At 40.6% G+C, this 13,862-nt stretch overlaps 1 protein-coding gene across 1 annotated transcript in view; it reads left to right on the plus strand.

The window, feature by feature from the left end:
* The window catches only part of rbm24b (RNA binding motif protein 24b), a 13,477-nt gene extending 210 nt beyond the window's left edge, over positions 1-13,267 (plus strand). The window contains exons 1-4 of the mRNA XM_035403679.1: positions 1-230; positions 1,458-1,581; positions 3,781-3,835; positions 10,801-13,267. The exon at positions 1-230 is cut by the window's left edge and continues 210 nt beyond it. Coding sequence (XP_035259570.1) covers positions 63-230; positions 1,458-1,581; positions 3,781-3,835; positions 10,801-11,146 — 693 coding nt within the window. The 5' untranslated portion in view covers positions 1-62 and the 3' untranslated portion in view covers positions 11,147-13,267. The remainder of the gene's footprint in view (positions 231-1,457; positions 1,582-3,780; positions 3,836-10,800) is intronic.
* Positions 13,268-13,862: the final 595 nt, after the last annotated feature.

Genomic DNA, 13,862 nt, shown 5'->3' on the forward strand with positions numbered 1-13,862 from the left:
ACTGAGGAAACATTGCACTGTATTTTATTGTTATTTAATTTTGCACTAGTAATTTGGTAAAGATGCACACGACGCAGAAGGACACGACATATACAAAGATTTTTGTTGGGGGTCTACCTTATCACACCACGGACTCCAGTCTCAGGAAATATTTTGAAGTGTTTGGGGAAATCGAGGAGGCTGTAGTAATTACTGACAGACAAACCGGCAAATCCAGGGGTTATGGATTCGTAAGTAGCCCATTTGTTCCTACTTGTTGATCAGCCTGTGTAACAGCAGTGATGGGACGCCTTTGTTGCGCACATACAGTCGCGCTCATTATGGGGTGGCCCATCATATGAGAGAATTCTTTATAAAAATTGTAGGCTGCTTTTTAATTTATGTTTCTGTTTAATTACTTTGCTCCATCTTGCTTGTTAATATTGGAAGCGACAACAGAAAACTACGAGTCTGTTATAAACATGTGTACGTAGGCTACATTATAAGTCCACTGTACCATCTTTAAATTGTTGAAAGTGTTCCATATTGGAGTTGCTAGTGATTTTTAGCTAGACTTTTGAGGAGTTTTACGACTTGTAGACCCTCCTGGGCATTTTCTTGTCAGACGTTGTGGGACTGCAAATATTTACTGGTATGTGTAGCTCAAGAGTAGCCTATTTCGCTATGTGCTGCGGTTAAGAGGCATGGAATCAAATGCATTGTATGTTAAACTGGTACTAATACATCAACGAGGAACGAATCCAATCAATAATTTAAGGGCTTTGTCTGTAGCACTGTTTCAATGGTTCTCAAATATCTTACTTGGTTCAGACAGCCGGGTGTTGTTACAGAACTTGTTTTGTTTGATTATTTTAGTTTTATAAAGAAAGAAACAATTTGGTATCTTCTTCCGCTCAAACTGATATGCCCAATACAAGTTATGCCTTGTAGCTAGAACAAGGCTTAAAACTCAGGGTTTTTAGTATGGTATGTGTTATATAGAGGACTTTAAAGAACATACTTCACAATCTCAAGTGACTTTGTGGAAACTGGGCTATCATTTCTGTGGGATCTCTGTATCAGAAGATAAATTATGCTCTGAAAGTTCCGAGAGGTAGCAGATGATGGGCAGATTGTGCTCTGAAAGTTCATTCTCTGCCCATCATCTGCTACCTCTCTCCATTTTCTTTTCTTAATTCCTTTTGATTTACTCACTCTACACCCACCTTTCTTCCATTAAAATGCAGAGAATTGGTGTACTCCTGTCCCTCTGTATTTTTATGTTGTCTTCCCTACAGTCCAGGCAAGGATAAGTCCAAGCGTGCCCAGAAGTGCCCGCCAGAATTTATGCCAATTTTCAATTTTCAGCTACTCTCTGTGAAGTTAAAACAGTGGCTAAAGGTTTGATGTGGCCTCGTGTTTCTCTCTTGAAAACATCCCATCATGCTCTACAACGTTGCTTGATTCTCCTGTTGCAGGTGACAATGGCAGACCGGGCCGCAGCGGAGAGGGCCTGCAAGGACCCCAACCCCATTATCGATGGCAGGAAGGCCAACGTGAATCTGGCCTACCTAGGGGCCAAACCCCGGGTGATGCAGCCAGGTAAGGGTGCGACCTCACTGCTGGAAGGTCAAGATTCAAATGTATTTTAATGGGTGATCTGGGTTGCATGCAGTAATGACAGCCATGTTGGTCTTCTGCACACATTGGGCAATATAGATATACTTAGATCCTCGGCATATGACAGATGACCACGGTCCAACTGCAGCTTACAGGAGTTAGTGGTTTTAAAAGTTGACTTCATAGCTGGTGGTAATATTTCTGGACCAAAATGGTAGTCATATATCAGAAATTCATGGTCTGTGGTTTTGTGTGATATCAGCTGAGACTGCTAAACATTTAAATTCCCATAAACTTTGCCACAGTTTGTGACCTTAGGCTTTTTTTTTGTGGAATAGAGGGGAAGGTGTTATTCTGTGGAAAGTCATTTGTTAAAATCCCTATGTACAGCAGTAATGTTTTTACATAGTTTTATATTTCCACCCAATGGGCACAAGTTGCATATTTATAATAATCTAAATCAGGGTGATATGCTGAATGAATCCATTCAAAAGATACATGACGGCTTAAACTTTTGGTAATATTCCCCGTGCAAGAAAAATAGTGTATTCAGAAAATTGTTCCTGTGTAATATGGCCAATCAGTTAACTTACAGTTACATATCATATCTGGTCTGTTGTCGTAATAACATACCTGTGTGTACGACTGTTTTTGGCTATATTAGCCCTTCTTTTTTGAAACATGAAATGTGGAGAACATATAATTAAGTCAATAAGCTATTGGACAGTGACATAATTTTTGTTGTTCAGGCTTTGTGCTCCAGTTCATTGGATTGGAAATGAAATGATTAATATGAGGTTGTAGTGCAGACTGTCAGCTTTAATTTGTGGATATTTACTTCACATTAGATGTACCATGTTGCAATGTCAGCCCTTGTTATACAAACTCTTATGGATAGATGAGACTAGTATTAACCTGTACCAAAGTGATGGAAAGAGAAAAGTGTGGAGAAAAAATGAACTGCTGAAAACATGGTGGTGGTGACTGCTGACGATAGCAGCAGGATGAATTCTGAAGAATACAGAAACTTCTGCTCAGATCCAATCAAATGTCTCAAAACTCATTGGACAGTGCTTCACCTTGCAGCCGGACAATGACCCCAAACACACTGCTAAAGCACCCAAGGAGTTTTTCAGGGCCAAATATTTTCTTAACTGTCCAAGTCAGTCACCAGACCTGTATCCAGTTGAACAGTCATTTCACTTGCTGAAGACTCCCAAAAGAAATCCCCTGAAACAAACAGAAAGTGAAGGTGGCTGCAGTACAGGTCTGGATTCATCATTAGGGGAAATACCCAGCATCTGGTGATATCTGTGGGTCAGAGACTTCAGGCAATCATCAACCAAATATGATGGCTTTATTTAAGATTGTTAATTTGTCCTATTACATTTGGTCCCTTACATTTGGGGGGCTATGTATAAAAAGGTCTGTAATTCCTACATAGATAACTGGATATGGATGCATAGCCTTAAATTGAAGCTGACAGTCTGCACTTTATCTTTAAATTCATTGTTTCATGTCAAATCCACTGCACTAGAGTGCAGAGACAAAACAATAAAGCTGTCATTATTCAAATATTTACGCATTGCACTGTATGTCCATTTTGATGTGTAACTGACTATATTTGATGTAATCCAATATAAGGTACTAAGGTATTCATGTTTGTATATTACAAGTGATAACATCACAATTTAAAATGTGCATTGAATTTATGGGGATTTAACATTATTTGCAGCTTAATTTAGTGGGAAAACCAAATAATCTTATGGAAGTTTATACATTTCCTTATAGGGATTGTATAATTTCTGTAGTTTTTTTGTTAATATTTTGGTTTTACTGTATTTTTTTTGGACTGACCAAGACAGCTTTTTCATGCAAAGAAGGGTATTTTTTATATTTGACAACCTTCTGGGGTTTGCAATGGCTGGTATACAGGCATTCAAGAGTTTGTGGTTTACAGCAAGAAAATACAATTGTAGTAATATCTGATTAATAGCTGACCCACATTGTATGAAATTTATCTTACATATTTTGTCTCCCCTGTATTGTAAATTGTTTTAGGTTGATTTCTGCTTTATGTAGTATCTTATGAATTCTCTTTTTTTGCTCAGAGCTTGGCTAATTCATGTGAATGTTTAATAGACCCTTTGAAAATCTGTTATCTGGTGTGTTTCATTCCAGGCTTCTCATTTGGAGTTCCTCAGATCCACCCTGCATTCATCCAAAGGCCTTATGGGTGAGTGATGCTACTTCTAACATCAACACCTACTTTGATTCATTATGTATTGGAAGAGATGGTTTTATCATTATGCTGTACAGTGCAGTATTTGGTGTATTAGTGTATGCAAGGGTATGATACTGGGGAGTTTATCTACCTTGTATTGGAAGGCCACATGTTGGATGGGGTAATAAAATTGGCTCTGTTACCCAACCCCCATCATTCTCCATGGCAGTCTACATTATTCTCACTCTCAACATAATGATTCATGTAATACAATTGTTTCACTTTCCTGTGTGTAGTTTCATTTAACGTGTTACTTATTCAGTGCTAGCAGAATCATAATCTTTGATTTAAATTTAAAGTTTTTTGCAGTCTTGTTTTTAACGGAAGAATTGTTATTTAGATATGGAGCACAGTACAAAAAAGAAAACATGATTTTAGATTTGACATGGATTCACAGATTATAGATATGAATGAGTTATAGATATAGTGGATAAAGAATTATGCATTTCAACTGCGATGTCCACTTCTGTCATGAACCAAAGAACATTAATACCCTGACATTTATACCAGTTGCTGAAAGAAAGACATTGCATTAACAGCTTTGTTCATGGGTCATAATGAAGAAATCAGTTTTTTCCATTTAATGTAACATTAGAAAAGATTCAAGAATTTAAATTTGTATCTTACTTTCTCTTGAGGATTGAATTAATTTTACTTCTACAAATTTATTAATTTTATTTGAAATGAATTAATTAAACATGGAAAGAAAGAAATTAACCTCACACTTGAAATACCCAGTATTGTATTCTTGCATATGGATCTACAAATATGTTTGCACAGTGTGCTGCATTGAGAAGATTTTTAGCTTGTTAGATTATTTAAGTATTTGTTATTTTCTCTCATATTAACACGTATTTATGTCTTTGTTCGATACTGAGATTTCTGCATTGGAGTAGAAATGGTTTAACAGTAGAAATAAATATATTGTGCCTGTATCATAAGATGTTTGTTTTGTTTCTGTTTTTACATGAGTCCCAGAATTAAAGATGATGCCCTTTCTTATGTTTCTTCACTTCACTGTTGAGTTAACAGGTGTGAGTGTGCGTGTGTTTTTGTTTCGTTTTTTTTTTGTTTTGTTTGTTTTGTATCGCTCGTCTTCATGATGACAGACGACGTTTTGTCTGCAGATCTTCCAGCTTGACTCAATGTTATTTATTTCTTTCTGATCTGACAGGGCCGATAACGGTTAGGATAACTGGTGGGGTGACTTGATGGTTTGAGGAATAGCAGAATCTGCTTTGCACACAACAGAAAGTCTTACCAGTAGAGTCAAGCACACACAAACAAGCTCAAATGGTGATTAGCTGCATGTATGTTGAACTTCCTTTGTTGTTGGTTTTGTTTTTTGAATAGACAATAGAGCGGTGTGTGCTTTTGTATCGTTATGAAGTGATGTGGATAGCTAAACTGTGTGCTTTTATTTATTTAATGGGGGGAATATTTTGGATTGAAGATTTTTTGGGGGTGTTCTTTTTCGGTTTTGGTGAGGAGTGTTAACTTTGCCATGGGGTGCAAAGGGTGTTTTATTTATTTTAATTTGATTTGATGCTTTTGTGCTGTAGCTTGATTTTTTTTTTTTAGTTAACAAGATATTTGTATGTTTTGTTGTTGCTGGGGTGATTGCCACGTTTGCGTGTGATTTTGATTTACCCCCTTCCCCCCCACCCCCAAAACAAAACAACTCATGGCTTGCATGTTGCAGTTTCTCTTTCCTTTTTGGGTTATTTTATTGCTCTTTTTGACTGTTGTTTTTCTCCTCATATTAACCTTGTGCTTCACTCTCACCTCCATTAAAGGAGTTTCTTATCCGCTCTTTGGGCTCCTCTCTCTCTGTCTCTCTCTGTTTCTCTCTCTGTCTCTCTCTATCTCTCTCTGTCTCTCTCTCTCAGATGAAAGTATCTCTTTTTGTCCCTCCTTCTCTGTCGCTTGGTGAATATCATCCTCCCTGGCAGATATGTGGTCCGTGTTGGACTCGGTGCTGTTTGTCAGTCAGACACGAGGGTTATAAACTGCAGAAAGAGAGCTGGACGATGCAATGTGTGGCCTGTAATGTACACACTAAAGCTGTCACATGCTTTTACCTCCTCCGTAGGGTGGAAGGGGGATGGAAGAGTAAAGAGGAGATTTTTGGTTTGGGGGTGGGTTAGAGGAAATGGAGAAGATGAGGTACGAGACAGAGAGAAAGAGCGAGAGAGATGAAGAAGTGGTTGTAGCACAGTGGAATAGAGATGGTGTGGGGGCAGGGTGATAGAGCAGGCCCTCTCTGCTGGAACAATGCAGAGTATTAATGTGACTGAGCCTAAGCAGGGCCTGGGGATGTGTCCACAGGGTGGAATATTTTTCACTCTCACAGTTTTGTTTGCTTCTCTTCTTCGTTCCATTTGAATTCCTTCGGTACACCTACTGTTGATGTTACTGTTTTTCCCCTTCATGTTATAGCCTTTTTTTTCGGCACACAAGCACAAACAAATAATTCAAGATGCCACAGCCTGTTACCGGCTTTCATCGTACGGGTCCTCGACACTAAAGCACAATTGGCCCTATTGTGCCAAACAAAGCTGGCAGTGCTGATTGGACAGTTGTGTAAAGGCCAAAGTCAGCTAGCAGTGTTGCTGCACAAACGGTAGCCAGCACTTTATAAACAGGCGGAACATGCCAGCGGTGATGTATTTAAAGTGCGGATAGATGTGCAAATGGCACAGAAGTGAAAACGCAGAAGGTCAGTGTGGCAGCTGTCGTAATGTGCTAACCGGGCCGCGCATCTCATATTTTCACTCGCAAACTGAGGCTCGTCCAGCGGCCCTGAATAATGGATTATTCTGACATGACAACAGGTGGGCAGTAAAGCATGCGCCAGGCATGTGGCGGCTCTGTCCCCGCGGTTATCCCTGTATCTGCGTGATTTACAAAGCACCTTTATTTAGCCCTGAACTTTGTGGAAAACGGAATGTACAGGGGTCAGGCCAGAGAAAACGTGTTTATATTTGAGCTACAATCCACAGGGCCTGGGAGAGCGAGCGGCAGCAGGCCGGTATTTTTAACCTGACATAAAAAGTCTGCCTGGCACCTAGAGGGTAAGGTTTCTGTTTTGGGGACACACAATCCCCCACTGTCAGAGACGGGGCCAGGGACTCCCAGAATGAGGTTGTAGTGCGTGCTAGTGAGTCAGTCTGTCATAAGGAACATGGCAGACTACCTTTTTGTTATTATTAACTTGGTAGACATGGAGAGCTAATTCCAAAAAACAAGCACCACAAAGTACTGAGGTTTCTTTCTGAAATTGTTATAAGAAATGGTATAAGTAATAAGCACTGTATACTGAAATACTCATAACGGCAGCACAGCAGTAGATGTTAGCGATAATGTGAGTATTGTCGTTATAATTGTTAAAATGACAAATTTATAATTATAATTTAAGTTTAATCAGTAATGAGAGTGGAAAGAAGCTCCAGAGAGGTCTGTGTGCTCTGAAAAGTTTGTGGATAGTTAGCCGCTGGGGCATCAGAGCTGGAGAGAGAAGCATTGAGACAGGAGGAAGGGAAGTGTAGAAAGATACTGGGTTCCAGGGTGAATAAGTGAATAGAGGAGGAGAGAGAGAGGACAGAGAGGGGATTTCCACCTCTCATAGGCAGTGTCTTGTGGACGGGAACATTCCGCTCAGTTCGTCCTTATACAGCTGCTGGAAGTCCTTCTGGGATGACGGTGCAAGCAAAAAATAGCCTCCCCCAGCCCCTACTGTCAGTCACAGACTAAGCAGGGGGCAGGGAGGGGGGCTGTGTGTTTATGTGTGCGTGTGCATGTGTGTGCTTGTTTGCGTTTGTGTGTGTGTGTGTGTGCTTGTTTGCATTTGTGTGTGTGTGTGTATGTGTGTGTGTGCTTGTTTGCGTTTGTGTGTGTGTGTGTGTGTGTGTGTGTGTGTGTGTGTGTGTGTGTGTGTGTGTGTATGTGTGTCTGTGAGCGTGTCTGTATGTCTGTTTGTGTGTGTGTTGTCTGTGTGCGCGTGTGTGTCTGTTTGTATGTGTTTGTGTGCGCGTGTGTATGTGTGTGTGTGTCTGTATGTATGTGTGTGTGTGTGTCTGTTGTATGCATGTGTACCTGTATGTCTGTTTGTGTGTGTGCTTGTTTGCGTTTGTGTGTGTGTGTGTGTGTGTGTGTGTGTGTGTCTGTATGTCTATTTGTGTGTGTGTGTTGTGTGTGCGTGTGTGTGTCTGTATGTCTGTTTGTATGTGTGTGTGTCTTTTGTATGCATATGTGTACCTGTATGTCTGTTTGTGTATATGTGTCTGTAGTATGCATATGTGTGCAGGCTGAAGGGGTTTAGGGTACAATATTGCTAGTGCCTGGATGCAAGAGCCAGTTCCCCTCCTCTCCACTCCACTTGTGTTCTTATGTCCTGTATTTAATTTTATCTGTCTGCAGGGAAAACACTGCTATATTAAAATAAAGTACGTCAAATTGGTTATGAGGAAAAAGATGTTACAAAGTGCAAATCAAGTCTTGCTGTCCAGACGCTTGCAGACAAGCAAGCATTCATAAATTTCATCCATTTTCAGGTGGGACTGGTTAAGGAGGGGAACTTGTTCCTAACTGAACTTGTGCCTGAGGGCGATTTGTGGTCTGATAATCGCAGGGAAACCTCATCTAGCTTTAGTTGTCATAGCTCAGTTTTTGTGTGTTTAAGAATCTCTGTTTAACTGTGTTTGAGTGCCTGTGTGTTTGTGTTTGTGTGTATGTGGGTGTTGTGGCAGGTACACCGTTTGTTTGTCGTGTTAATGTTGTGTTGAAGTGTTGTGTGGTTAACCCGTGTTGTGACTGTAACACTTTTCTGTGACAGCAACAGGAGTGTGTGTGTGGGGAGGGAGGAGCTTTCTTGTCTAAATGCATCTTTGTAAGATGTTGCAGAAGCTTCTTTGACTTCAGAGTGAGCCCTGCACTGCAGTTTTTTTTTTTTTGGGGGGGGGGGGGGGGGGGGAGGGGGGGGGATTTCTTATTTTAATGAGTGGTTATGCTGTGTTGATGACACTTTGGACTGTTGGTTTTGTGACGCCTGTGTTTGTATTTCTATCATTATTTTATTTGGGTTTTTATTGGGGAGGGGTGGAGTTGCAGAGATGTGACTACATAATTGAGTGCTGAGTCTCCAAACTAAGTAGGGTTGCCATAATGGAATTCTCTCAGGTGCTGTTTTTCTCTCCTGTAGCAGCAAAATGACCTTCCCCCCCCCCCCCCCCCCCATTTTCTAATCACCTGTGCATTTTTCAGTGGTGAGACTTTGCATATAAAATTCTTTATTAAAAAAGAAAAAATCCCATTACAAAATGCTAATTATGTCCGTTGTCAATATGTGGAACCAGGTAGATGTACAAAAACACGTAAATAGCTTCATCTAATTGCCACTGGTCAGAGTTGGCTATATCTATATGGAAGATATGTGAATATATTTTAAGAAACTTTTATCATTTATCTATTACATTTTGAACTGCTTTGATAATTATTAAAATGATTTTATTTTGAGGTCAGTTTGATTTGAACTTTTAACTCTAAAATTATTATTATTTTTAGTAGTGGTAGTATTTATAAATCAAAAATGCTAAAACTTCAGAAATTCAGTCATATACATAGTATCAGAAACTAGCCTTTTTTTAAACTATAATACACATAACCAGATAATTGGCCACAGTGTTTCACAAATGAGTATTATTAGAATAATTTAGACAAAAACAGTTAGTTAGTGAAAGACTCAGAGAGCCAGTTCAGACTCTAAAGAGACTCGGGGCCTAATCATGTATGTAGTGAATAGCAGAAATGTGACACTGTGGTTCCTCCCTCTCTTTGTCCCAGGCTGCTTACTTAATCAAAACACCCTAAATCTCTCTGCCATCCGGCTACAGGCTCTTTGCCGGCCATTCCTACCCCCACCGGCCCCCGCACTCTGACAAAACTGTTTTTGAAAACTGTCCAGCTGTCAAAACGACAGTGACACGTCCACAATGCAGCCACATCCCTGCCTCTCTGAGCAGGACCTGCCATGGCCCCCGGGGGGGAGGGGGGGTGGGGGACAAAACCAGTACAAGAGTACATGTGACAGGGTGCGCAGCTGACCCCCAAACCGTAGGACTCCACCGACGCTGCAAACTGCAGCCATGTTTAGTTCAGGATTACGACCTCCACTAGCCAATCAGGAATCGCTGGCCTGAAAAATGGGCTCTCAGCACTGAGGTTCAGATATGGAGTTGTTGATTTAAATTAATTAATTTGCTGCTTTAGCATTCTGTCTGGCTGGGTCTCTTTAAACCGCCTCTGAATTTCCTGAGTTCCTGTTCATGTTCTCACCACAAACCAGATCAAAACTACAAGAGTATATCTATTTTATCTTTTTTTTTAAACGGTAGCTTTTGAAACCTTAAATATGAATGGGAAGAGCTCCAGAGAATGTGTAGCCGTATTTGAATTTATGTGCAGCACTCCTAGAACAGGCAGTCTTTCTTTTTTGGCCATTTTACTCATTTTTGGTCTTTTGCTGTGTCTCCCACACACCCGTGTTAGCCAATCATCAGCTTCCTATTTTAAGGAAACTTCCTGCATTTTTCAAGTAACCAATGTGATGTAACCAGAAACAAACTAAGCATTTTTTAAATTGATTTCAAATATTGGCTCAATTAAATACACAATGATTGTTTTTTTTTAAAACAAAAACCTGTAGTAACAACCAACGGAATTTTCAAAAAATGGACATCTGTTATGGCAACCCTATGCATCTAATAACAACTACATTGAGTTTTTATTGGTGTTTCTCATTGCGTTAATGAATGGTGTATCTCTAGAGATTGACCGCTGTGGGGTCTTTTTGTTTTTGGGGAGGGAGGAGGTCTTTGGTGATGGTGACTGACCCCCGGTGTGCTGTTCTTGTCCCTCAGGATCCCCGCGCACTACGTGTACCCGCAGGCCTTTGTGCAGCCCAGTGTGGTGATCCCGCACGTTCAGCCCACTGCCGCTGCGGCCGCGGCCGCCAGCTCTCCCTACATCGACTACACCGGCGCGGCCTACGCTCAGTACTCCGCCGCCGCCACGGCCGCCGCCGCCGCCGCGTACGAGCAGTACCCGTACGCCGCCTCGCCCGCCGCCGCCGGCTACGTGGCCACGGCCGGCTACGGCTACGCTGTCCAGCAGCCCCTGGCGGGCGCCGCCCCCGGCTCCGCCGCCGCCGCCGCCGCCTTCGGCCAGTACCAGCCCCAGCAGCTGCAGGCCGACCGCATGCAATAGCGTCTGCTCCACCAACCGCGCGCGAGAGGGCGGGGAGGCAGACACGCCCACCAGACACTGAGCAGAGGGAGATGGGATGGGGAGTGGTGGAATATGGGTTGGGATGGGGGAGGGATTAAGGTTTTAGGAGTTGGACCGGGGGAGGAGTTAACATGAGGGAGGTGGGACATGCAGGTGAGGCCGATGGCTGGTGGTTGGTTGGTTGGTGATAGTGAGGTTGTAATTCCTTGGCTTTCCAACTTGCAGTGATTCTACCAAAGAAGAGAAAACCTTTTTTAAATCAGCATAGCAGTATGAGGAAAGAGATTAATATTTACTTATTTACCATTTACTATTAGTAAATTAGTACTATTTACTATTATTATTATTATTATTATTATTACTATTGTTGTTTTAGTTCTATTTAAATTTATTTGTATTTATTGAAGAAAACCTACTTAAAACTGGTATTACAATAGGCAATACCTTAATCCCACTATTGTTACAGTGAATAATTTAGGAGACAGTTTCCTTTGATGAGCATATAGTAGAGGTGTCCTGGAGTGTTTTCTTTCTGAAACCCCTTTAATCATATTTATTGTCATTTTACAAATCTTTTTGTACTGTCTTGACAAGTGCATTTTTCCAATGATCAGGTATTTTACAGTGAGTTTAAAAACCTCTGCAGATCAGGGAATTGTAGAAATAAGTATGATGAAAAGACAGAAAGCAGTCGTTGTTTATATCACACATAAGGACTACCTTTCATCTTCCGAATGCTGAATGTCCCTCTCTATTACTTTTATCTTGACCTATGCAAAGCAAGCAAATAAAAGCAAAAAAGAACTAGAAGAATTATCGCAGGAGAGAGCTGAAGGAAGTGTTTCAGATGTAGTCTGTACACAGGGCATCAAACAAAGGCACCCGCAAAGACAAAAGGATTCAGACACAAGCGAGCGTAGAATACAAACACACAACTCCAGTTTTACGTCTCTCTCTCTCTCACACCTGCACACGCGCATGGGAAGAGCAGCGAAGGGCACGGTTCTGTCCTTTCAGCTTTGGGTGTGCGGGATCAGATGGGAGCCACTCTCCGGACAATTGGTGACGCGCACAGAGCGCTCTGGAAAGGATGCGCTGCTCGCGCCCCTTTGATGAGTTGTCACATGTTAATCCCCCTACCCCGTCCGTTTGGGAACGAAACCCCAACTGCTGGCGTCAGCATTTTCAATTCTGTCCCGGATCAGGGGCTGGAGACGGAGCAGGAGCACCTCCAGCCACAACAGAGACCTTTTCAGTCTGTGAGTCGAACCTGTCCATTGGTCCGTTTGAGTATTATTTTCCTCACTGAAACACAGGGGAATGGATCGAACTGGTGGACAGAGAGAGAGGGAGGCAATGTGAAGCTTTGATTAGTATGTGGTTCTTATCGTGCCTTATAATATTTGTAAAGCTATTTAAGATAACAGATATTTATTTTGAAAGTTTGACTATGTTGAGCACTAAGGAAAGGGACTTAGTGACGGTACTGTATAAATTAAAATGATGTTTTCATCTCATGGCATATAAGTTATTAAGTAGATTTTAGTTTGTAGCATTAACATAATCAACCAAAAATGATGACTAGGATTTATTTAAGATACAAATCTGTATGTGCACTGTACAAATATATATTTTTTTCCTTTTTGAATTTTAGAATATGACATTAAATATTTTTTAGTTTATTGCCTTTTCTATGAAACATTTTAAGTGCAGACCTGTTCTTTATTAGACGGGGAACAGCATTGCAGCAGCAGCGACTGAGCGAAATGCTGCTTCATAAATTAGAATGTATCGTCTTTGCCTAGTTTGGATAGCTGTGCTTTTACTGTAATTTTCATCAGATGAACTATTTTACACTATTGGGAATTTTTTATACTTGAACTATTTCTTACAAGGGAAAATATGAAAAAAAAACATGACATAACTTTTTAAGAAAGATTTTCATTGTCACTGGATTATGTTATGTAAAGTGTTTGGACAAATGGTGAGAAAGATGTGTTATTTGCTATTTAAATGCAAAGGTCCTGTCGATTTTAATATGTAAGATTTAAGAATTTCAAATCTGTGTACTCTAAGCAATAAAATAAAGTTATAAATCTATATACATATCGGAGTATTGCTTTGTTCATTTATATGTACAGTACTGAGAAAAACTATTTTCCCCCTTCCTGATTCCCTCTATTTTTGCATATTTGTCATACTGAATGGTTTCAGATCTTTAGACAAAATGTTATATCAGACAAAGGGAACCTGAGTAAACAGAAAACAAAAGTTATTTAATTTATTTAATGAAATAAGATTTTGAAACACTCAAATCCCCCATGCAAAAAACGTAATTGCCCCCTTAACAGCAAGCAAACACCTATAATTTGGTATCAGTCTTACATTGCTGTGGAGGAATCTTAGCACACTCTTCTTGGCAGAACTAATTTGATTCAGACAAATTGGTACATTTTGGAGCATGAACTGTTTGTTTCAGGTTTTGCCACTGCATCTCTTTTGGGTTCAAGTCAATACTTCGACTAGGCTGCTCCAAAACAATTTTGTCTCTTTTCATCCATTCAAATTTGTTTTGTGTTTTGGATCACTATGTTTCTGCATAACCCAATTACCCTTCAGCTTCGGCTCACATACAGACGACTGGACATTCTCCTTAAGAATGTTCTTGTGCACAGCAGAATTCGTCCTTTCAATA

This window comes from Anguilla anguilla, chromosome 1, assembly GCF_013347855.1.
Source record: "Anguilla anguilla isolate fAngAng1 chromosome 1, fAngAng1.pri, whole genome shotgun sequence".
Taxonomy (NCBI): Eukaryota; Metazoa; Chordata; class Actinopteri; order Anguilliformes; family Anguillidae; genus Anguilla; species Anguilla anguilla.